The 25,431-nt window shown below is 36.9% G+C and overlaps 3 protein-coding genes across 3 annotated transcripts; 2 read left to right on the forward strand and 1 right to left on the reverse strand.

The window, feature by feature from the left end:
* Positions 1–4,854: 4,854 nt before the first annotated feature.
* LOC116001978 (CCR4-NOT transcription complex subunit 10-like) lies at positions 4,855–11,858 on the forward strand. The gene is made up of 6 exons (XM_031241969.1): positions 4,855–5,445; positions 6,402–6,488; positions 7,590–7,772; positions 7,886–7,972; positions 8,103–8,174; positions 9,499–11,858. The coding sequence occupies exons 1-6, from the start codon at positions 5,227–5,229 to the stop codon at positions 11,449–11,451; spliced, it is 2,601 nt and encodes an 866-aa protein (XP_031097829.1). The 5' UTR covers positions 4,855–5,226; the 3' UTR covers positions 11,452–11,858.
* Positions 11,859–14,719: 2,861 nt separating this feature from the next.
* LOC116000905 (12-oxophytodienoate reductase 3-like) lies at positions 14,720–17,572 on the reverse strand. Its single transcript, XM_031240772.1, has 5 exons — positions 17,309–17,572; positions 16,968–17,108; positions 16,149–16,279; positions 15,701–15,883; positions 14,720–15,577 (listed from the first exon to the last, which is right to left on the reverse strand). Exons 1-5 carry the CDS (start codon positions 17,392–17,394, stop codon positions 14,916–14,918), a joined length of 1,203 nt encoding a protein of 400 aa, XP_031096632.1. The 5' UTR covers positions 17,395–17,572; the 3' UTR covers positions 14,720–14,915.
* Positions 17,573–23,791: 6,219 nt separating this feature from the next.
* LOC116002346 (probable protein phosphatase 2C 55) lies at positions 23,792–24,640 on the forward strand. The gene has a single exon (XM_031242460.1). The coding sequence runs from the start codon at positions 23,792–23,794 to the stop codon at positions 24,638–24,640; it is 849 nt and encodes a 282-aa protein (XP_031098320.1).
* The last annotated feature ends 791 nt before the right edge of the window (positions 24,641–25,431 follow it).

The following is a 25,431-nucleotide window of genomic DNA, read 5'->3' on the forward strand; positions in this document are numbered from 1 at the left end:
AAGGATGTAAACTCAACTTTTAGTCTCCTTCTAGCTGACATTAATGAATTGCTTTATTCTTTTCATCATGCAATTCTAGATTTTGTAAAACGGACTGCGAATCATACTGCTCGTCTAATCCCTCGGGAGTCGGTTTCTATGTCTATTCATAAGGAATGGATCTCTATTCCTCATATTTTTATTTATGAATTGTTATACACAGATTTAAGTTAATGATATGTCTTCTTTTCTTTCAAAAATAAAATAAAATTTAGAACTTAAAGTTCTTTTTTCATGTTTTAAAATATTAATAAACATAAAATTGTATTAATCTTTAAAAATGAAAATAGGCCATATTTTTAGTTTTTTCTTTTTGTGATTAATATTTGGTAATAATTGCCCCCATATTTTTAGTTTTTTCTTTTTGTGATTAATATTTGGTAATAATTGCATTAGCAGTCTACTTATCAATTGTACCTAACTATTTGGTTAACTAGACCATGTTTTTTGAAATAAAAGAGTAACAATCTTTTACATGTAGCAACTTTTACCAAAATACTAATTGAGTATATTCACCAAAATAATATCCCATGTAGCAACTTTTACCAAAATACTAATTGAGTATATTCACCAAAATAATATTTGACTTATTGGTTCCTTAGTGTACTTGTTATTTTTTTTTGAGTACTATTGACTCTGTTACAATGCAATATTTGTTCATAACTACTTTCTTAACCTACTAAAGCACAAAGTCAATATCGCCTCCACTGAGGCTCGAACCTACCCCCTTCTATATGAGAGTGCAATTGGGTGCCACAAAAGTGACAAAACCCTTGCCTTGAAAGACGATTGTATAGTTCTCCTTTAATTGATGGATCAATTTAGGTACTAGTGTACACACATTTGAAAATCGGTAGGCTAGTTGAGACATATTTCGTTATTTACCTCTTTCATCTGAGAGATAAGGGCTTTAAGTTTGGGGTTCAAACATTTTGCATTTGTGATAATAAATGAGTACATCAACTAATTCTTCATTACTGTGATTCACAAGCATTAATCACAATTAGTTGATGAGTATCTCCCCACCCGTGCTAACAACTTTCTCCACCCCATTGTGCTTTTTGTTATTGGTGAGGATAGGAAAACTCCTCCATCCCCACCCCCTATACCCTCAAAAAAAATTTCTCCATCCTCGCCCTCAGGAGAATCAAAATTTTCATTGACTCCACATATCATTTCCTTTCATAAACACAATAATTTTTTTCCCAATTATTTGGAGTAAAAAATAGCGGGAAAAAAAATGAAAAAATCCCATGAATTCTAGATCACACACGCGTTCAACTGTAGCGAAGCCACCTTTGTCCCCTGACTCCCTTCTCCGCCTACTATTTTGCCGTACTACTTCTCGTTTTCTGCCAACTGTCCCCTGCCGCCCTTAGCCGAAGGCATGACCAGGTGAGAGGCAAAAAGCCCCCCAATCTAATTGCCTCACCAAACCGCCCCCTTATTTTTGTTATTTGAGTCTTGGAATTCAATACTTGATGTCTCCTCGCACTTTGACATCTAAACTTTCTCCCTTATTCATTTTATACCCCATCATTCCAGTTCTTGCCCTCCCACTTCTTAACTTTGATCTTTAGCGCATCTAACTCTTTTCCCTTCTTACATAGGGCCCTAAACTTTATCCAAAAACTCAAACCAATCCCCAAACGTAATTAATTTATAGACCTCCACTCTCTAAGTTGAATTGACTTTGGTCCCCAAACCTATTCCCCATCAATTTCAACCTTCGCATAATCAATTTTTTTTTGAGAACGAAAACTTAATTCATTAAATCAAACTAAATACAATCAACGAGAAAAGGAGGAGGGACATCGAACCAGTCCCCGCAATCTGACAAAGAAACTAGAGTCGTCAAAACGGGCTTAGCCCGCCGGGTTAGCCCGCCCCGCCCCACAAAAAGGGCGGGGCGGGCTTCGATATTCTGAGCCCATATTTTGGCGGGCATTTTAGCCCGCCCGCCTAACTCGCGGGCTTGGCGGGCCGGCGGGGCCGCCAAATGAATAATAAAAAGTTTATTAATTAAAATATAAATGTTATAGTAGTAAATTTATAACATTAAATGTCTTGTCAACTTAATTATATTACTAATATTAGTGTGTGTAATATATATATATATATATATATATATATATATATATATATATATATATATAAAGTTAGCATTAGCTTACTATAAACTAATGTTATATATATAATAATATAAACTAATAACTAATGTTAGCTAATTAGTAATTACAGTATAACATTAAACTAATAACTAATGTTAGCTAATTACAGTAAACTAATGTTATATATATACTAAACTGTTGATCAAAACAAAATATAAACTAATAAACTAATCTAATAGTTAGATAGTTAATCGTCAGTAAACTAATATTATATATATAAACTAAACTGTTAGATCAAAAAATATTATAAACTAAACTTTTAGATAAAAAAATATATAAACTAATAAACTGTTAATTAGTTATTATTGTGTTTAAAAAAGTACAAATACATTACTATATATTTAAACTATTCAAATTATTTTAGTATACACTTATTACCATTTTATATTAATTTTTATTTAAATTTAAAAATTTTAAAATTTGGCGGGCCCCGCCAAGACCCGAGGGCTTAAGGCGGGGCGGGGCGGGCCGACTTCCCTTAGGCCCGTATTTTGGCGGGCTTTTTAGCCCGCCCCCGCCATAAGGCGGGTTTTGGCTGGCTTTGGGCGGGACAGCTCTAAAAGAAACAGTTTCCCGAGCAACAGTATGGGCAGCACGATTCCCAGATCACTTAGCAAAATAGAAGTCAACCCCATCAATCGTGGAAGCTACTTCTTTATTAACATCATCAACTATAAAACCAAAATAAGAATTAAAAGAGTCTGAACATAAAGCATTATAAACTATCTGAGAATCAGTTTCAACATCAACCTCTCCCATACCTGTCCCTTTCAACCAGGTAAGAGCTTCTCTAATACACACTGCCTCTGCTTCCTTAACCTCATAATTGCCCATAACACAAATTCCTTTTGCCGCCAAAAAACGTCCACAATCATCACGTAAGACCCAGCCCAATCCCATCACATTTCTCTCTTCATTGAAAGCAACATCAGTATTTAATTTAATCCGTCCGGGTCTTGGCAGTTTCCAACAAGCACTTTGAGAACCTCCATCCACACTCCCTTGTCCTTTTTCTTGCGCAGCTCTCCAGTTTGACGGATATGAAAGAGCCAAACTAGTGACCATATGACATGCAAACGGGGTCCCATTCCAAACTTTTTCGTTCCTACTGCTCCATAAAGCCCAACCAACCATCACAAACTGACATTTTAAATCCTCATTAAGCAAGCTAAGCAACTCAAAAAATCATGCAACCACGTTACCTTGAGTTTGATTCAACGCCGGCAGGCCCATCTGAGCCCATACACCTGCGACGTGATGACATTCCACAAACATATGATATGCAGATTCCTCCACTTGATTACACATATGACATAATAAATCACAAGACACACGTTTATTCAACAACGCATCACGACATGGCAATACCAAAGACGCAAGCTGCCAACAAAATAATCTAACCTTTGGAGGAATGTACAATTTCCAAATCAAGCTCCATGATTCCTCGGCATTGAATTCGCCAGTTAACATTCTATAACAGGATCGCACATAATAATTCCCTCTTGATTCCCCACTCCAGACCCATGCATCTGGTGGTTTACGTAAAGTAACAGGTATATTCAAAATAATGGTGGCATCCCTTGCATTAAAGATATCTCTTACGCATTCCACATCCCACCCCGTACCCTGAACATTAAATAGCGAGGAGACCGGAGCAAAAAAAAAATTGAGTCGTGAACCACAGTACTCACATACGGGTTGTCATCTGTAGCAAGCCATGGGTTATAACCAATGAGTGTAGTCTGCCCATTGCCAATACACCTCCCACAACATCTCTCCACCACACTCCTAGCTTCCATAATCCCACGCCAAATGAATGAAGGGTTACTACCTACACATGCATCAAATAAAGAACAATTGGGATAATAACGACTCTTGTAAATCTTCGTCACAAGTGAATGGGGTCTACTTAGTAGTCGCCAAACCTGCTTCCCTAGGAGGGCTAAGTTCATCTCCCGCAACTTCCTAAATCCCATACCACCGGCCTCTTTAGGTTTGCACAAATTTGTCCATGATTTCCATCTCAAACCCTTGCCGTCACCAACCCTTCCCGTCCACCAATATTTATTCAGAATAGTCTCAATTTCAGTACAAAGCCCCATAGGTAACAAGAAAACCATCATAGCATAGCACGGCATGACCTATAGAACATTCTTTAATAACACCTCCCGGCCTGCACGAGATAAAAATATGAAATTCCAACTACGAACGCGATTAAGAATTTTGTCCTTCAGATATCCCAGAATCACTTTCTTATTCCTGCCTACCAAAGAAGGCAAACCCAAATACTTGCCCGAAGTGTCTCCCTGACTGACACCCAAAATGCCTACCACTTCATTCCATACTGGCTGCGCAACATTGGAACTAAAACAGACCATGGACTTATCAAAGTTTATGCGTTGGCTCGAGGCTGAAGAATAAAGATCAAGGACACACCTCATATTAGCACTTTCCACAGAATTCGCACGGAGGAATAAAAACACTCGTCAGCAAATAGAAGGTGAGAAATACCAAACGGAGCGTGGAACTGTAGGAGTCTCTTAAAGATTAAAAAAAGAAAAAAAAAAACTGTAGGAGCCTAAATATATATATATATATATATATATATATTACATTTTCTTTTTAAAATCGTCATCTTCTCTAATTTGTGCTCTCTCCGAAGCCCCCAAACTTACAGTGAATTAACCATTTAGCCCCTTACTCTGATTCGCTCTAGATTTTCTCTCTATCCGCTTCCCCCCATCTCTCTCTCTCTCTCTCTCTCAAATCGGCGCATCCCAAATCGATACATACATGTAGTATCATATGCATATTCAGGCTTCAGATGTTTGAATGTATATGTTGTGTTGAAGCACTAGGGTTTTGAGTATCAATCTCACTCGATCTGTACGAATTGAGATTTGGATGCGGATAACGTCAACTGAGCCTTTAGAGTGAGGGTTTAAATTGCGAAGCTTAGGGTTTTTGGATTGTTGCGGTTCATTTCCTACCGGAGGCTGTATCGATCTGTTGCTGGATGGATTCGTCGGGTTCCTCTTCCTCAATGGCGATGTCGAATAACCGAGAAGCCCCTTCCTCGTCTGCAGCCCTGGCGGCAACTGCGGAAGACGAGGTTGCACTCTCTGTCGCCTCCGGACTTGCCAAGGAGGCCGCCTTGCTTTTCCAGTCGGGGAAATTTAAGGATTGCATTAGAGTTTTGAATCAGCTCTTGCTGAACAAAGAAGGCGATCCGAAGGTGAATGGATTTTTATCTTTATGCATTTATTTGAATTCGACATTCTTTTTGCCTTATTAGTTGTATATGTTTCGGTAATTAGTTTACTTTTAGTTGGCGAGGTTTATATGATTTGCATGAGGGATTTTTTTATTTAATGCGAAATTCGTTTTGTATTTTTTATACAGATTGAATTTGGCTGGGTATACTTACTATACTAATTCATATGATTTTAAGTTGGACGAAATTTGGATATGCTGTAGGCTATATTTCTGATAACTGGTCCACCTTCCTGTATGTTCTGTCCTTTATTATCACTTCATATGAATATCTGCAAACTTTAAAATGGAACTGAACTATGTTACTTCAGTAAAATGATTGAAGTTTTGGCAACAAGGGGTTGTTATGTTTAAATGATAAGTTTATGTTGGAGTTGGTTTTCTTAAGCCTTTGATAGTGGATTACATGTGGAAGATGCCTGGACTGGTTCTAGAAAGGAAGGTGAGTTGCATGAATGGTGATTGAATGAGAGTGATGGTATTTGTAACTAAGCTGTTTTTAGTTTTGAAAGAAGCCTTTTAATTGGTGACCCATTATGGACCAATCTATTGAGTGTAAGAGGTGTTGACCATCACTTATTTATTTATTTTTGTCTGAATGCATAATAACATAAATCTACATGTTTCCTGCTATAATTCTCCCAAGTTTAGCTTTTCAAAATTAGCCATTTTCCTTTTCCTATTTGTCCACTTAGCATAGGTGAGATTTATATTTCTATTATTAATCAGGAACATGATTAGTTGGTTCTGTTCATTATGAGCATGCTTGCAATTGTTATATTTTTTAATTTATCAAGATATTAGCATTCATCAACAGCATTTATTATTACTGCTGTTTTAGTATATTATAATGCTAAGAATGAGGTTTTTGAATATGAAAGGTATTCCTAATGTTCTCATTTCTTCTACACTACCTAGGTTCTTCATAACATAGTCATTGCGGAGAACTCTCAAGATGGGTGTTCAAATCCTAAGAGACTTATTGAAGAACTTAATAATTTTAAGGTATGTGTCTGGTGGAAGTGTCTGTTATGATGAATTGGTTGCTTATGTGCTGCCAAAATATTCTAGTCAGCAGCTGTGCTGAAGAATACTAGTATATGTGTAGTTGATATAATTTGTTTACTTGTTATCAAGAATAACCTGTATATATGTATGCCATAGTGTGTAATAAGCTGCTAATGTTGCTGATATTTTTGTGAAACGAGAAGAGCAAGGTACCTCCTTTTAAAGGGTTTAGCCAGAACACTGGCAACAGGAAGAATAGTATTCTGTATTTTAATGCACATTTGCGTATAAGGGAATATTATTTGTTTCCTTTTCATTCTGAAGTCATGTGCTCAACTACAGCTGTGAGTTGAATTCCATGATTTCTGAAATTGTGTATTCAACTACAGCCGTGATTTGAATTCAGGGATTTCTGAAGTTTTCTTTTACCCTTTTTTCTTTTGTTTTGTTCCATCACATTTCAAGAATGAAAACTTTCCTAGCACAAACTCATCATTTTATTTAGTTTGTCATTCATCATTCAAGAAGCAAAGAAGCTATATCCCCCTTCTTACTTCTAGAGCTTTAAAATGTGGAAGGATAACCTTCAGCTCTAAATTTGAGCTGTTCTATGTTTAAATAAATACTTAAAAATACATATAACCTTCACTCAATTCTTAATCTTCATTAAAAAATAAAAAATAAAAAGGAAACAACCAGGGCTAGAGGGTTTATTTTTAGTTTTGAGCCAACCATTTCGAAAGTTGGAATTGAATGAAGGTTCTGAGGTAGTTTCATCTTTTTGACAATTGCTCCTAAATACTGACTTAATGTCTGAATTCTTTTCTTTCTGAACTAAAAAATTTGGCTGGAACTGAACTGTACTTGATATGGAGAAGATTATAAGAGGAAAGGACTATGCTTATAGATTTCAGATGTGCTTTGCTATGCATTCAATTGTTTGATAATTCTGGCTAACATGAAATTCTTATTTATTGTATTTTCATTGATGCTGAGGCCATATTTATATGTCACTTAACTACACTCCTATGTTTAGTGTGCTTTTTAAAAAATCTTTGTCCTTTCTTCTTATGCACCTTCCCTTCTTTTCTTATTTAGAAGCAAAATGAACATGTTGTTGGTCCATCTGGGGACCGTGCTGAGGTTACTGGCAATGTTGGTATTAAAACTGTGGCTGGAATTAAAGGAACTAATAGCTCAGCAAACCCGGATTCTAGCCTACATAGTTCTCAGGCTGTTTACACTGATGAATTTGACTCCTCAGTTGCAATGTACAACCTAGTATGTTCCTTCTTTACGCAAGTGCTAGTCCGTTTTCATCTTGTTGATTTGATATGGACCTGTGCTTTTAAGCTTTTGATGGCTTGTTTGAATTCACTCATGTTCTTATACAGGCAGTTTCTTGGTTTCATCTGCATGAGTATGCAAAATCATTCTCTATTCTGGAAGCATTGTTTCAGAATATTGAACCAATAGATGAGGTAAAGAAAGCACTGTGAATTAGATTATATCTGAGTTGTTGACATTGTGATGCAATATGTTGATAGACCCTAGGAGTTTATTAAGCATTACCTTTCATTAGTTGATAGACCATTTGTTGTTCATGTGCAGGATACTGCAAAACATATTTGTCTTTTGTTATTGGATGTTGCACTACTTTCCCAGAATGCAAGAAGATCTATGGTAAATTATTTTCACATCATTTGATTATTGGTGTATTAATATCCTGGAATGCCTTGGTTAGTTTATTTGATCTGTCAGTGAAGCACATGCTTGGGCTAATTTTTCTTTTCCCACAGGTTTATGTTCATTTGCCTATGGCTGAATGTTTGTTAGCCTTTAGTCCTTGTGCTCAAGAAAAGATAATTTGGAAGGAGGATTTTAATCAATTACCTCCTATGCTTTGACTCCAAAATTATACATTATTAGTTGTTCATGCTTTCAGTTTGGTTCACTTTCTGATGAATGTTTTCCATAGGGCTCATCAGCTAGTGGCAACTTAATAGATGGAAATATGCACATTACTCAACAAAAGCTTTTCTGGTTCAGTCTGTTTTTTACCTTGGTTGTAGATATATGTCAGTGGCCTGAATGCAGTTGAAGAAAAGAAATTAAAGCTCGAAAAAAACAAAGAATTGAATTTTGAATAGTCATTCAAACTGAGTGGATTGAATGATAAATCCTTTTGAAATTGTGTATAAGGTTAGGAGTATTTCATGTTTTTGTAGAACTGCCAATACACGGGTAGAGGTTGGGGATGCAGGATAATGAACATGCGAACTATTTGTAATCATTTCTGTTGATGAGAAAGAATATCTGACTTCATTTTGTTTTCTGTTTCTGTTTCTAAGATGTTCTGGAAAAATAAATTCTAAACTTGAGTTCAAAAGGACAAATGAGTCTTAGGGACTGAAATTGAAGTCAGCTTGCTTGAGCTGGTACTTAGTAGACTTAAACTTCTTCTTTTTTTTTTTTCTTTTTTTTTTTTTTAATATTTTAAATATTCGTATTTATTTATTTATATTTTAGCCCCAAAATTTACACTTTTATGACCCTGGCGTTACCATCTCTTATAATGGGACTTCTGTTTATATAGTGATAACTGACTGACTGAAATCTAGCATTACAAATATCATGGATGTATGGATTTTTAAATTGAAGTTCACGGGGTGCCCTAACATTTAAGCAAATAGTTTTTTGATATTGGAGTCTTTGAGATAGCCCAGATGCTTACCAATTCATGGGGAGCCTTTCAGAATTGTATTTAAGACACTTAAGAAGTATGAACCTTTCTGTAGTTTTGGATTATTGCATGGTTCCTTGATATAGGAATCACTTGCCATTGGCTGACTTTTTGTTTATTAGATTGTGCTGTGCTTCAAATTGCTATGTGAGGATTAAATGCTCATGGTTGACTTTATTTTTGGCTCTGAAATGATTTTTTAAGTATTTATTATCAAGCTCTTTGTCACACTGCATATCTAATGCCTTTATCAATTGACTCTAGGATGTGATTGGCTATGTGGAGAAGGTCTTTTGTAATAATAGTTTGATGAATCAAGCTGCCAGTGGGAACTCAACACAACAACCTGCTTCAACCATTGTGGCAAAATCTGTTTCGGTCTCCAACAATTCAACTGTTCCTGATGCACCTGCTTCTGATTCTGCAGTTACAGCAATTAACTCTGAAGGTTCTTTAGCTAGATCCTTATCTGAAGAGCGTCTTGAAGATGATACATTGCATTTGATATCATCAATTGAGATGAGTGGGCAGAACCCACCAAGACAACCTGGTATACAACCTTCAAGTGATCTTCTAAAGAACCAAGCTGATGAGTCCATCTCAACAAATGATATGAGAATTAAGCTGCACCTTTGCAAGGTTCGCTTTCTTCTCCTTACTAGAAATGTCAAGGCTGCAAAACGTGAAGTTAAGATGGCCATGAACATGGCACGTGGCAAAGATTATTCTATGGCACTTTATTTGAAGTCCCAGCTGGAATATGCTCGTGGAAATCATCAAAAAGCAGTCAGATTGTTGATGGCTTCAAGTAATCGGACAGAAATGGGGATTTCTAGCATATATTATAACAACCTTGGTTGCATCTATTATCGACTTGGCAAGTATCACTCGTCTGCTGTATTCTTTTCAAAGGCTCTGAGTAGTAGCTCACCTCTACGAAAGGAGAAGCCTCTGAAGCTCTCAAACATCTCTCAAGATAAGTCTTTCTTGATAGTATATAACTGTGGTATGCAGTACTTGGCTTGTGGGAAGCCACTACAGGCAGCATGCTGTTTTTACAAGGCTAGACATGTATTCTCTAACAGTCCTCTTTTATGGCTGCGAATTGCTGAATGTTGTCTAATGGCTCTTGAAAAGGGACTCCTGAAGTCTACCACATCTGTTTCTTCTGACAAATCTGGATTTGAAGTCCATGTGATTGGAAAGGGAAAATGGAGGCAACTTGTTATAGATGATGGGCTATCAAGAATTGGACAGGGTAATTCCATAGGTGGGGAAGATTTCGCACTTGGTGATGGACAACCTAATCTCTCTATGATTGTTGCTCGGCAGTGCCTTTTAAATGCTTTGGTTTTGTTGAGCCGTTCTGAGTCGAAAGATGGTGTGACTAGATTGCCCAATGCTGTTGTGACAGAGGAAAATGAATCAAGAGAAGCTGTATTATCTAAGACTACAAATTACAAAAACGCATCAGGCAGTGATACTAAGGCATCTAATGCAGCAATGTCAGGTCAGATTAATGCAAATGGGGAACTGAAAGAGCAGAAGGGTGGAAATAATCAGAATGCCTCCCTCCTGAGCTCCATTTCAGATTATGAAGATATTTGTAGAAAAGAAAATCAGATGCTCGAGCAAGCTCTTTTGGCAGATCTGGCTTATGTACATCTTGAACTGGGGGATCCATTGAGGGCTCTATCAACAGCAAGATCTCTACTGAAACTCATTGAATGTTCCAAGATATATACCTTCTTGGGTAATGTCTATGCAGCTGAGGCTCTATGCTTGCTTAGCCGGCCAAAGGAGGCTGCAGAACATTTGTCAATGTATCTTTCTGGGGGCAAGGGTGTTGATCAGCCATTTAGTCAGGAGGATGTGGAAGCATGGAGAGTGGAGAAGATAGTGGATTCAGAGGAGTCAAATGGTGGCTCAACAACTATGAACGAATCTCAAGGTTTTGTGTTCCTTAAACCAGAAGAGGCTCGAGGTATTCTGTTTGCCAACTTGGCTGCCATGTCTGCAGTTCAGGGGGATTTTGAGCAGGCGCAAGCGTATGCAGCAGCTGCAGTGTCAATCATACCTAGGAGTACCAAAGCTATGCTCACTGCAATTTATGTTGACCTTTTGCAAGGGAAGACAAAAGAAGCTGTTGGCAAGTTAAGACAATGTAGTTCTGTTAGATTCATTCCCAACAGCCTACCCACAAATGGTTCTTTATGATGATGATTGTATTGGTAGTTTTCACTGGTTGTGTCAAGCCCACCCTTCTTCACATCAGGTTAGAAGGTAGTCTGACAATCCTCCCTATATAGGTGATTTGTACCATATATAGTTCATCCCGGGAATAAGTTTTCATTTGTAACTTTTCAATTTTACATATTCAGTTGTAGGTTTATTTTGGTTGGGGGTGAGGGGGGGAGTGGGTGCAGAGATTATTTTGGCTGTTGCAGATGCCACCACCTATAAGAGATTTGAGATCTGTAGTTTTTGTTTTAGAGAGCTGTGTTTTCTAGAGTCTAATTTTAGTTTCCCGTTCCAACTTCCAAAGGTATAGAGTTGTGCTCTCAAGAAGATGAATTAAAGAAATTTTAATCCTTTACATTCTCAGTAAAATCATGATTGATTTATTCTTTCCTCTAGTTAGAAAACACATTCATGATAACCCAGCCTAGCCCAGCAATGGCTAATGCTGAGCTTCTGCCTGTGAGTGTAGCATTTGCCCGATTTATTTTCCAGGTTTATGCTTCCTTATAATGTTGACCCAACTAGTTCCCTGCTCTTCTTGGTTTGTTGCTTAGTGCTCAGTACTCAATGTAGTCTTGATTTTTCATCTTTGGATTTCGTGGTTCTTACAATAATTTGGTAGTATTTAGTCTTTTGGAAAAAAACAGTTGGTTCTGGAGAAAATACATGGCGTTATTTGTTGAATGTTGAAACTTCAATGAGTTGATGAGTTTAAAACAACCCTACATTGCCAAGCACTTTGTGCTCTGACATTTTTTAGGGAAGCACTTTATACTACACTACAATAAAGTGCAAATTATTTTGTGGAGGGTTTTGAATGCTGATGTTGTTTTAACTTAGATACACAATTTACCTATTAAATGTTCATAATTTATCTTCTTTTTTTTTGGGAAGTTCACAATTTATATTTTAAAAATTTATAATGTGTATTTACAAGTTCCTTTCAAATACTGCACTCACACAATATTATCATATTAGGATTTTAATTTTGATGACCTTGTATTGTATTTACAAATTCCTTTATATAGTTGTTATGTGTTTTGACTTAAAAACACAATTTATGTTTTTTTATTAAGATGGAAGGGGGAAACCCAAATGAATTACAAAGGTCTCAACTTGAGTTATACAATAGGCGCCATCTCGGGAAGCCTGCACTGCTCAAGCAGGTTCAGGATATTTACTGGAGGTTCACTAATGATATGAACTCCTCTTGGGTAACCCTTTGCTAAGCCTGCCATGAAGTCGGCTGGAGGATTAGATTCTCGTGGGATGGCATTTATTTTCCATTCATCAAGCTGTCTTAACTCACGTCTGCAGGCACTGATGATGTTGCAGATTATGTTGTTGATGATTGCCCCTTCGTTAAATGCAGCAACTAGCTCCTGAGAGTTACCCTTGAATATGACTTTCTTTACTTTCATATGATTTGCTAATTGAATACTTCTGAGAAGTGCCCATGCTTCTGCTTGTAGTGGTGGGCAGGAACCTATGTTGCAGACGGACCCTCCTTTCCATGAGCCATGGGAGTCCGGAGTCCCAAATGACTCCACCGCAACTTGCTTTATTGGATATCAAGTCAGCTGCTCCATCGAAGTTGATTTTGATCGTTCCTTCTTCAGGTTTGGACCAGACTAGTCTCTCCCATTTATACGAGTTTATTGAGAGTAGCGGGTTCGGTCCTTTTCCAAGAGCTGCTGTTATCTCTTCTACTTGGGAGTTGATCCACGCTATCTTGGAATGGAGGTGTTGAGTTGAATTCCTGAATATCTCTTCATTCTTCCACTTCCAAACCCACCAAATCATTACTGCAAATATCACGTTATCGTTCACCGGTCTAAGGCGGTTTCCTTTGCTGGAAATTCCCCAGTCCAGCCATTCCTTAAAGCTTGTGTCCAGAGTGTTCGTATGAAATGATGGTAGAACTTTGGACCATATCATATTTGTTGCTGGACATTTTCTCAATACGTGATCGACATCCTCTATCTTGTCCCTACGAGTGTGGCAGTTGCTGTTATCTGTCATACCTCTACGAGCTCTTGAGCTATTCGTCAAAATTTTCTCATGACGGGCCAACCATAGAAATGTTTTGATGCGGCTGGGTAGTTTTAATTTCCAGATGGCATTCCACTTGGTTGCTTCTGTTGTGGAGGGATGGTTGCACGCAATGTCATACGCTGAACTAACAAAGAACAAGGTCGTTGTCTCATACCTCCAAACAGTAAGGTCATCTGATTCCATATAATCTTCAATTATGATGGCTGCTATTTCATTTAAGGCTGATTGTGGGAGGAGGTGTTGGAATTGATCTCATTTCCATCCATTCCTACTACACCAGTAAGACCTAACTGATCTGTATCGGTTTCGGAGATGAACAAATGATGTTGCCTTGTCAATAAGCGGCCCGTCACTTACCCATCTGTCTCTCCAAAATGCGGTTTTAGAACCATTCCTTACTAGCTTTGCACTGCCCTTTAGTAAAATAGGGACTGACCTCAGGATTCCTTTCCAGACCATTGACATATTTATTTTCGGTCTCCATGTAGTGCAGTCTGTCAATGTAATCGAATACTTAGCCTTCAGCACCTAGGCCCATAATCCATTCTCGTTTTGCGAAAGACGCCATCCGAGTTTGGCAAAAAACGCCTCATTCATCAAGTCTAATCTACGGAGACCCAGACCTCCATCAGGTTTGCTCATGGTAACTGTCTGCCAGTTAACAAGATGACATTTTCTTGTGTTTTGTGAGCTGCCGCATAGAAAGTTCCTGATCAGTTGCTCCATTGCCTTGGTTACCCCGACTGTCAGTAGCGTCGTTTGCATAGCATAATCGGGAATGACGGATAATACAAATTGGGCGAGAACAAGCCTTCCCGCGAAAGAGAGGGTTTTTGTCATCCAGCCCGTTAGTCTATTCTGCATTCTCTCGATCAGGCTCACGAACGAGTCTTTCTTTAGCCTTCCATGGATCGATGGGATGCCTAGGTACTTTCCTAGGTCGCTCACCCTTAGAATTCCAGTCACTGCTATCTGTTGTTAAAAACACAATTTATATATATATATATATATATATATATATATATATATATATATATATATATATATTTGAAAACACACAATTTATATTCTAGAAATTCACAATTCCAATACTAAAAATACATAGTTTAGGATCAGGGTCCACCTTACAAGGTGAATCCTAGTACATGGTATAACAACTCGTAATAAAGTTAAAAAAAAAAAAAAAAAAAAAAAAAAAAAACCTTACATTATTCTTGCATTAGGGCACAAGAGTGCTATTACAAATAAATATCTAGTCCCTTAGTTTCATACTGACTGACTGACTGCAGATTGGACCCAGTTATCTGGTAAAGAGACTGACAAGCTTAAAACACAATTTAGCAAACTATATTCAAGCTTCCTTCCTGAGGGCAAGAAGAAGAAGACTACAGACGCGAAAAAGGTAGGTTACTTCTGCTTTCTTTGTTAAGGAAAGGGTAATCTGTATATCCCACAACAGGATCCTGGATATAGAATGTTTTCCTATTGTACTTGTTGAGGGGTGCGTCGAGCTTGAATCTCAAGACCAAGTCCGGGTTTGCAATGAAAAGTCGACCATATGACACCAAGTCTGCGTCCCCCTGAGCGATAGCCTCAATACCAAGCTGCCTCGTGTATCCACCGCTGCAAATGAAAGTCCCCTGATAGGTGTTCCGCAGAGTAAGCATTAGCCTTGCCTCCTCTTCTTCGCTGCCTTGTTTGCCCGATTCTGTTTGCCCGTAGGCTACATAACGTGGCTGAGTCACATGCAAATAGGCCAGCTTGGTTCTGATATCTACTTGTAGATTGTTAAGTCTTTCAACAACTGCCAGGCCTAGGCTGAGCGGGCTAGAGTCCGTGGCATCAAGATGGTCGATTGCTGGTGAAATCCTAACCCCAAGACGATCAGCACCAATGGCAGTTGCAACCGCTTGAACCACCTGCATAATGAATTTGCAGCGGTTTGCAAGAGATCCACCATACTCATCCTTACGGTCATTGATCCCGTCTTTGAGAAACTGGTCAATGAGATAGCCATGAGCTCCATGGATTTCAACACCATCAAACCCTATATTTTCAAGTTAAACATATGAGTTATTGTCCCAGGGCAGCACATTGCATAGTTTGCACTAGCAACATTTTAACACCAACAACAAAGAACAGAAATATACACGAAAAACAAAAAGAAAACCTGCTTCAATAGCATTAATAGCTGCAATGCGATAATAGTCCACCACGTTTGCAATATCATCAACTCCTACTGCCCGTGGTTTAGGATAGATACCATGACTCCCATCCGGCATCAGTATCCTCCACCTCTTTGATATTGGCTTGTCCGTGGAAGATATAGGCGCGGATCCACCAGGTTGATACACTAGCCAATTTAATTCAAACCCACCACATCAGAAACATCATTCACCACATTTGAACAACTTCATAACAAAATTCAGGTTTCAAGAAACACATTCACATCATATTTATACAATAATAAAAAGATGCATATTGTTCTATGAAGCACTGTATGTGCACTCTAGTTCATTAAAAAAGACTAGGAAAGAATACTAACAGCAGTTATCATCATCACCATGTTCAATTGACTGAAGTAAATTTAAAAATAAATGAATAAATAAAAAGACTACCTTCATGAGATGCACGACCCACATGCCATAGCTGACAGAAAATAATAGCACCCTTAGCATGGGCAGCATCAACCACCTTCTTCCATGCCTGCACTTGCTCCTTTGTGAAAATCCCAGGCACATGTGGAAACCTAAAACCAATAAAAATTCACTCAGAAGCTATGTATTTACAAATACTTTTTCTTTAAATATGCATAAATATTAACTATTTTTTTTTGCCAACTACTATGTAGTGTGATGGCACCTCTGTTACAGTTCCAAATGAATGGTCACAGGATTGGACCTGATGGAGGGGGCATTGATGCTTTGGGCTGAAAAATATTATTGAGAAAGTATAGAACAAATACTATCTTATAAAGAATTATGAGTATTTCAAAAAAAACTTTTAAACTTTTTAAAATAAGGAAACAACCTTGAAAAGACTTATGAAGTTCTCAAACATTTCTAAAACGTGTTCTTAATAAGAGTTTCTGTGCTTAGAAGTTTGGCCAAATACAACTTACACAACATCTTCACATAAAGTGGCAAATAATATAATTTCAAACTCAACAGTGCACATAAATTGTATTCACTTTCTAAGGAGTAATTTTTTTATGTTTCTTTTCAGCCACTTGCAAAGTTGTTATCAGCAGACATCACTGATCCCACAAAGCATTATATTAAGCACTATATTTTATCCCTATCCAGAGCACATGCCATGACAGGCTAAAGGAAATACACAATAAAAAAGGTAAAATGATTTGAAATATTGAACAAATACACACACACAACACTATGGACAATAAAGTCCCTATAAAGTCATGAAAATTACACACATACCCAGCAGAAGTTGGGTCAATCATGGTCCCCTCAGTGATCAGAAATCCACCTTGGGTAGCCCTCTGTGAATAGTACTCCGCCAGGGCCGGCTGAGGAATTCCATTTATTGCTCTACACCTTGTACATGGAGCCAATACTACCCTGCAATATCATACCACAGAAATTTCAAGGGTTATTTGTAATCACTAATAATCAGCCTAAAGTCTCCAACCTTTTGAGATTATTTTACCAAAATGCAGAGAGATCTAGAGATTCAGGGTAGATACAAAAATACCCATTCTTGTTTTGTCAAGGATCGTGAAACAAACAAATTACCCACTTCGTTTTGAAGTAAAACTGACCTGTGGGAGAGGTTGAACCTGCCCATCTTGTAGGGGGAAAAGAGGCTTGGGGTTGAGCCTTGATCCAGCGACGAAGTTCTAGCCATGGTGATTAACAATTGCTGAGTTGACGATCAGAAGTGAATCTGTAGAGAAAGGGAGAGAGATGGGGAGGAAGAGAAGTTGAAGAGAATATAAAGTTGAGAAAGTATGATGCACTACTTTGCTGAATGGAGGAGAGTCAAAAAGGTCAAAATTGAAGCACAATTTCCACAGAAATGGTGTGCGGAAAATGAGAATGGAATAAGATATTTGGCCATTGAAAATATTACAAATAGTTAGTGTTCATTCCTGGTAGGAAAATGGTCAAATATAAGAGTCAATTAGATCCCTAACTTTAAAGTTGTAATTAGACACATCAATATATTAATTTAGTGACTTGCAATAACATGTCAATAATGCACCAACAGAGTTTCGAAGACTTTTGACGACTTCCGAGAAAAAAACAACGGTCACTGTCAATGGTGACCATGGTCTCCGTTGCCTTCTCCAGTTGCCTCTCCATCAACTCGACGGAGATAGTGACCATAGTTGACCATAGTCGCCCTTTCCGGTTCATGGAGAAGGCCCTCTCCTAGGACTTGTTGGTAGTGACCATAGTTGACCATAGTCGCCCTTTCCGGTTGATGGAGAAGGCCCTCTCCTAGGACTTGTTGGTGGTGACCATGGTCGCCCTTTCCGGTTGATGGAGAAGGCCCTCTCCTAGGACTTGTTGGTGGTGCATTGTCATTTTTCTAGGTCGTTGGAAGGTGTATTTGACCCGTTTTCCATTCTTAGTATATAGAAAGTCCTTTATTGCAAGTTTTTTTTAATACAACTAACTCTATTACATTGTAGTATCTGTTCATTTATACTTTCTCAAGCTGTTGAAGCACAAAGAGAGTTAATATTGCCTCCACTGAGACTCGATCTTATAACCTCATATATGGGAGAGTCACTACATGTCATTTGAACTTTTAATGTATCCAATGTTCATAAATGAACTTTTAATACAATAAAAATAAAATTTTAAAAAGTAATATTTAATGTATTAAAAATGAACTTTATATTAGTGGCCTATTTTATAAAGTGGATCATGGGGCACACTTGGGAAAAAAGTAATAAGTAGAGTAGTAGTCATATTTTTAGTTTTTTTTTTTTTAATTGGATATTTATTTAATTGAAATACGTAAAACTCCAAAAATAAAAATAGATGAACCAAGTAGGAGTGTATGTCATTGTGGATGCTATTGTATTTGCCTCCATTGCATGAAACAATGTGTTTTTCTTGCCAACCAGTCACTTCAGCATGTTTGGAATTTTCAAGTATTTCGTCTTCTTCCTTTATATGTGCAATGAACTTTGTTGGTGTGTAATATAGCACGATAAATTTGATTAAGATGGTATTGATAATTATTAATTAAACTTGTCACGAGAATTTGGTTTCACCTATTTATGCATTCTTTTCAGGATAGTCAATTTTTGTCCACTATGTAATTTTATTAGAACATTGAGGATAGAAGAGTTGGGAGGGAGGGGAGAAAGTTTCTTGGGAGGGAATTGTTTCTTCAAAGAAACACTGACAACGCACATGACGTGTGTTGACCATGAGGGTGGGGTCTGTCGCGTGGTTAGCAAGCTCTAATGAGATGACGCGTGCTGATCATGGGCTTCACACGAAGAGGGTGAGGTACAATGCAGTATCTGTTCAGAACTAATTTTTTAACTTACTGAACCATAAAGAGTTAAATATTGACTCCACTGAGGTTCGAGCTCACCCCTTTCAATATGGGAGTGCAACCGAGTGCCACTAGACCACAAGGTCTTGGCAACATAAAAATGAACTATTTTGTGATACAAATATATGTGAGTCTACTTCCAATTTGGGTTGGGTCAAAGTGGATTCACATTTTTTGTAGTGACATAAAGAATTGATATATTGTATGTTCAAAATGAGTAATAGGTGGATGAGAGAAATTGGTTCTCAAAATGAACTTAATTATTTGAGAGAAGTAAAAATTACGAAACGTTGAAGTACTTTTGTAGCACTAACGAAAGGTGCTAATTTTGTTTAGCATTGTGATGTGCTAATTTGCAGCACTTCGAATAGTGCTTTGGTGTTGTGACTATTTGGTGAATTTCGAAAAGTTAATTTACCTTTCAAGCGTACGAACTTTTCAACCATTTATATATGTATTTTGAAACATGTAATTTGGTCAATATGAATTAATTGTACTTAATTTCGTAACCGCAAACATTATTTAATAATAATTAATAAGTATGACTGTTTCAAAGTTATAATCTAATTATTAAATTGGATTTATGTGTCATTGATTAGTGCAATTTAATTCCAATCTCCTATATAAACACCTAGATGTTGGGCGGAATTTGGAGCTGTTGATTTTGAACAATAAAAAATTGTGTTGTTTTTCTCCCCTCTTTCGCGAAAAACATATCTTCTTGAAAATTTTATGCCCACGAACTCCCGATAAAATATCAAAGTGCTCAGTCTCGGTTCTAATTTGCCAGACTTTATCTTGGGGGACTGACGCTACAACGTCCTACCACAGTCGAGAGGTAGCGAATCGATTTTAAAGAAAGTGTGTGTACACATGACTTGAATTTCCTCATTCTTCTCCTTCTTGTTTCTTTTGTTTGGTTTAAATTTCAAATTTCAAATTTTGAAAACCTTTTTTTTTCTTTATATATATATAGTATATCGACTTATTCACAACCAACAATCTTAAAATTAATATTTTTGTTGAATAAGTCGATGACATGCATTATCGTTGTTAGTTGAATTATGAATGATGCTCGTGGTGTACATTCAAATGGTCGGAGTGACAACGTTGTAGCACATTCCTAAATCTCAGTGAACTTTGGTTTGCAGATCGGTAGACGCACAAAATGGGAAAATAAAGGGAGATGGGGTGTGAATGCCGTTATACATATTTTATGAATGTACAATTAGTGGGAAGGACATGGTCAACCCATGAAATATATCTCATAGCCTAGCTTGCAACCAAACTAGTTGCAATACTGCCAAAGATCTTGTGGTCTAGTGGCACCCGATGTTCTGGTTTACACTCCCACATTGATGATGAGAGTGGGCTCAAGTCTCAGAGGAGGCAACTGTTTGACTCTTTGTGCTTCAGTAGGTTGAGAAAAAGGAGGTGCCAAGCGGTATCTGACAGCCTTCATTCTTGGTCACACACGTGTCCCCACTCTTGAAGTTGTGGGTTCGAATCTTGTTAGTTGCATTTTCTCAAATACGGAGTATTTTGCTCCATGCTACCTTCAGCGGGCCAATACTTTCCCATAAAATGGGCCTTCCGGGATCCCATGACCCCATCAAATGTAATATATAAATTTTATTTACATAAAATGGAACTTCTAAATATTATAAAAAATAAATAAATTTTAAACTGTAAATATTATATAAAAAATAATTTGTATAAATTCTTATTAATCGAATAAAATGCATAAAATGAAACGATTGAATATTATAAAATTGAATTGTAAATAATTTGATTAAACTCTTATTAATCAAATTAGATATATAAAATGGAAAGTATGGGAGTAATATAATATATTGATTTTTTTAGTGCTTTCACTCGAACTTGTACAAAAAGGAACTAACATAATGGTAAGGTGATGCGCCTGACAAATCTAAGAAGATGGAAACTCAATTTAAGTTCGAGATTACATTAAGTTATAAAAAAATGTTCTTTTTTGGTATCTTTTAACTTTTAAGTTCGAGATTATGAATCAAAAATTAGTGACGGTAAAAAGAGCAAATTTGGCCATAGGAGTTGGAAACAGCAGAGCAGGAAAAGTTTTAATTTAATGTTTATCAAATGTTGGGTGTTTATTTATTTATTTATACACTTTATTCTTTAAAGTGGAATGCTTTTTTATTTGTCATTTTACTTTTCATTTTTTTTATTCTTTTATTTTGAAAGGAAAAGACATAATTAATTCAGAAAAAGCCGGCCATGAGATCAAATTAATAGTTATTGTGTGGATTACAGTCCAAAAACGACGTTGTTATAATTTTTGTTATTCTTTACACGTGATCTGTTGCAATATACATTTTTATAATTTATAATAATGTACATTATTCTAACACATATGCTATGTTTGACAAACCTATATGAAAATTTAGCTGAAAGCTGAAAAGCTACTAAAAGCTGAAAACTGAAGAGTTGTTAAACTAGCTGTTATGTTTAAAATGTTTGGTAAAATTAGCTTTTTTATAAGCTAATAACGTAAAAAGATTAAAAATGACATCTTCATGAAATTTAAATAATTTTTAATTTAAATAGGTTTGTTTACATATTAAAATTTAACATTTTGAAATGAAACTATTAGTATAATCATGATCTAGCATCCCATATTGAAGTAGCAATATTGTTGTGAATCTCCTTCATCTCAATAATAATAATAATAGTAATAATAATAAAATGGAGAAGAGTTGCAGATACAGGAGAAGATAAAATCGTTTAATTAGGAGGGGTAAATGATATTATTTATTTAAAATAATAAGTATAAAAGATGGGAAAAAAAGTTAGTAAGCTACTAACTTATTTTGGGAACATTAACATATCTTATAGCTTTGACAGAGTAATTGGGCAAGCAGCACTCGACCAGAATCACAAGTACGGACCCGCAAACAAATGGCCACCCGTTACACAAAGACAACATTTATCCTGGATGGTTAATTTATGGAGAAGTTACAGAAACAGTATCCTACACTACAGGAAAGGATAAAGGGTTGTATTGTGGATTTTGCTCCTGTGGCTGCCGCGGACCCACAGGTTTGGGCTTCAGGATTCTCAGCTGCTTTTCTTAAAAAGAATAGTATTGCAACCAAAGGTATTGTAAACTTAAGTGAACCTCATTCAGAGACAACGGTTGGAGCAAGGACAGTTGTAGATGCCAGACAACTGAAGCAGGATTGTTACTAGTGCTGGAGAAGTTCTTTGAGGTGGTTTTGAATCTTCCAATAACGGTAAACAGGAGGCTCTCTGATGTTTTGAATCTACTGACATCCCAACAACCCAGCTGCTCACAGTTATACATTTACAGCACAGCGGACAAAGTCGTTATTCCTGCAGGGTCCGTAGAATCCTTTATAGAGCTTGCAACTTCATATCTACCCCCCATGTTGACCATTTCCGGAATGATCCAGAACTGTATACTTCTGAGTTCGCTCAATTTTTGGAGGATTGTGTGCTGACCTGTTGCAGCCATTCATCTTAAATAACTGCTAACTAGCCTCAAATTCTTTTATATTATATTCTTTCCGTGAAGATACATACATGTACAATTCGTTGAAACAAAATAGAAGATACCCTTTTCCTGAGGTAAAGGTTAATAGAACCACATTGTTGAGTTTACATACGGACGGGAGATGCTGTTTTGACCATTTGCTCTAAATTCTTTTGAGTGATAAAAAAAAAAAAAAGACTAGACGATGACTAGAGTGTGAGCGTGTTTGATATTTATACTTCTTCAGTTAAAATGGCTTCATTCAACAAGAGCACCATGCCTCGGCACCAGGTGTCGAGGCGCAAGGCCTCGGCTCCGTGCCAATAAACGGTACGCACTCTTAACTTTATACCAATCATCTCTCTCTCCAACCCAAAAATAAAATCTACACTGTTAGTCAAAGAAATAGAAATCTTAAGAATCAAAGATTTATCCCGAGGAGAGAAAATATCATTTAGCAGTTCAATATCCCAAACACTATGATTCTCATTCATAAGGAAATTATCAGTAGCAAATTGCAATCACGAGTTTTGACAAAAATTAAACTCTTGACTTACTGATACAAGAATCATGCTTTATCAATTCACACACTCTTCTTAATATTTAATTTTTAAAATGCAAAATAAAATTAAATAAAAATTAATCTTTGCATTCAAAATAAATTTTCTACTTCCTTACTGAGTTACTATCATTTATTGTAATTTAATGTTTTGTTTTTAAGTGTCATTTGATAATTATTTAGATACTTCAATATTATTTTATGATAATTTTTTTTGGGTAATTAGCAGTATCTATTTATTTGTAAATATATTAACCTTTACTGATTTAGCATATTTCCACGGAAAAGTTTTTTTTTTTTTTTTTTTTAATGAAATGTTTCCCGCCAACATTTCCTAATAGCATATCTATTAAGTCTATATAAGCTAAGTAGGGGGTGATCTTACTTACTTGCGGCCAACATAATCCTAATAGGTGATCTTACTCACTTCCCCGCCAACATAATCCTATTTAAAACCAGGAATCCATACGGCCTTTCATAGTTTCTTCTATTTCATTTCTCTGTTTCCAAAACCAGAAATCCATACGCCACTCTAGCCTTTCATCCATTTCTCTGATTCCAAAACCAGGAATCCATACGTACTCTCTCTAGCCTTTCATAGTTTCTTCCATTTCTCTGTTTTCGAAATTCCAATCATGGTGGTCATAATGAAAAGAAAGCATTCATCAAAGCCTAGTACTAGGGTTTCTCTCCAAACCCGAGAGGACAAGGGCTTGGCCCAGCGGAGCACAACCAAAATGGTCGCTGACGTGTTCTATATACCCAAATACAATCCGGCGAAGCCTCTCGGAGAAGACTCCCACTTTATCTTTTCGGAGGCACAGACGATCGGCGTGGCTGACGGCGTCGGCGGCTGGGCAAAGAAAGGCATTGACGCCGGAGCGTACGCTAGAGAGCTGATGTATAACGCCATCCAATCCGTCCGTCATCAGAGAAACACAGTTGGCAGTGTGGACCCCATGACAGCCCTCGACGAAGCCTACGCGGACACTGACGTGGACGGCTCATCCACGGCGTGTATCTTGACGTTAGTTGACGACTGCGCAATCGCCGTTAACGTAGGCGACAGCGGCTTCGCTGTCCTACGTGGCGGCCGAACCGTCTTCCGCTCCCCGCCTCAGCAGACCCGGTTCAACTGCCCGGTTCAGCTGGGGAAAACGAGAGGCGACCCGACCGCCGCCGAGAAATTCGAGGTGAAGGTGAAACCGGGAGATATCATCGTAATGGCGACGGATGGATTGTTCGACAACGTTTATGAATTCGAGCTTTTAGATTTGGTTTACGGAGCTGACGATAAGAAGAGTCCGCTGAAGAAGCCACCGATGAATTTGGCGAGGAAGATTGCACGGTACGCGCTTAAGAATTCCCTCAACGCAGACTTCCTTTCTCCATTCTCTGAGGGGTATAGGATCGCCGGAATCAACGAGCATGCCATCGGCGGCAAGTACGATGATATAACAGTGATAGTTGCTTATATTCAATAATCATCACCACGAAGTTTAATTTGTATGTATGTATTGAATCTGATTTTTGAAAAGTACACAATTGAATAGAATGTTTCATCAATTCAAACGTTAGGGTTTGTAATGCATATGTTTAGGGTTTAGGTTTAGGGTTTGTAGGGTTTTTATTTTACATGAAAATTTGCCATCACTACTAAAAAAAGGCTTGTATTGAATAAACCCAATTTGCGAAAATATAAAAATCGCGACGAAAAATGAGCACAAAAAAGTTAATAAAATGATGAAAAGTGCAACGCAATGATAATAATTGTGAACATTCACCAAAACGACGCCGTTTCAATAAGTGAGAGAAACGACTCCTGTAAATGATACTACAGTTCTAAGAAGACCTTCCGTTTGAAATTGTAATAGTGATACCATCAGAACAAAAGGTACTTGGCATTATAGCTATATTCTTTAACTAGTCTTTTTTATTCGCGATGCGCAAAAATATATGCCTAATATTTAATTACTCCATATATTTTAAAAAATAAAGAACAAAGTCTTACTAATTAAAATCTAAATGAAAAGAAATTTATTTATTATATTAATTCAATATATAATGTTTACAAATATTATTATCATTAAAAAATATAAGAAAATATAAGGTGGGTATTTACATGTGCATTGTAAAATTAATCATGAAAAAGATAACAGAAATTATATCGGTAAGGATATTTTTATTCAAAAAATTGTATAGTAGAACCCTAAAAACACAATGTACAAAATGGTTAGCATTAAAAATATGGACATAAATTAAGGATATATAACTT

The sequence above is a fragment of the Ipomoea triloba genome, chromosome 13 (genome assembly GCF_003576645.1).
Source record: "Ipomoea triloba cultivar NCNSP0323 chromosome 13, ASM357664v1".
NCBI lineage: Eukaryota > Viridiplantae > Streptophyta > Magnoliopsida > Solanales > Convolvulaceae > Ipomoea > Ipomoea triloba.

Excerpts from the sequence above, each read along its gene's own strand:
- LOC116001978 (XM_031241969.1), top strand. The coding sequence starts at position 5,227 with ATGGATTCGTCGGGTTCCTCTTCCTCAATGGCGATGTCGAATAACCGA. Across the intron at positions 5,446-6,401 it reads ACAAAGAAGGCGATCCGAAG|GTTCTTCATAACATAGTCAT; the intron begins GTGAATGGATTT and ends TACACTACCTAG. Across the intron at positions 6,489-7,589 it reads AAGAACTTAATAATTTTAAG|AAGCAAAATGAACATGTTGT; the intron begins GTATGTGTCTGG and ends TTTCTTATTTAG.
- LOC116000905 (XM_031240772.1), bottom strand. The coding sequence starts at position 17,394 with ATGGCTAGAACTTCGTCGCTGGATCAAGGCTCAACCCCAAGCCTCTTT. Across the intron at positions 17,109-17,308 it reads AGGTTCAACCTCTCCCACAG|GGTAGTATTGGCTCCATGTA; the intron begins GTCAGTTTTACT and ends ATGATATTGCAG. Across the intron at positions 16,280-16,967 it reads ATTGACCCAACTTCTGCTGG|GTTTCCACATGTGCCTGGGA; the intron begins GTATGTGTGTAA and ends TATTGGTTTTAG.
- LOC116002346 (XM_031242460.1), top strand. The coding sequence starts at position 23,792 with ATGGTGGTCATAATGAAAAGAAAGCATTCATCAAAGCCTAGTACTAGG.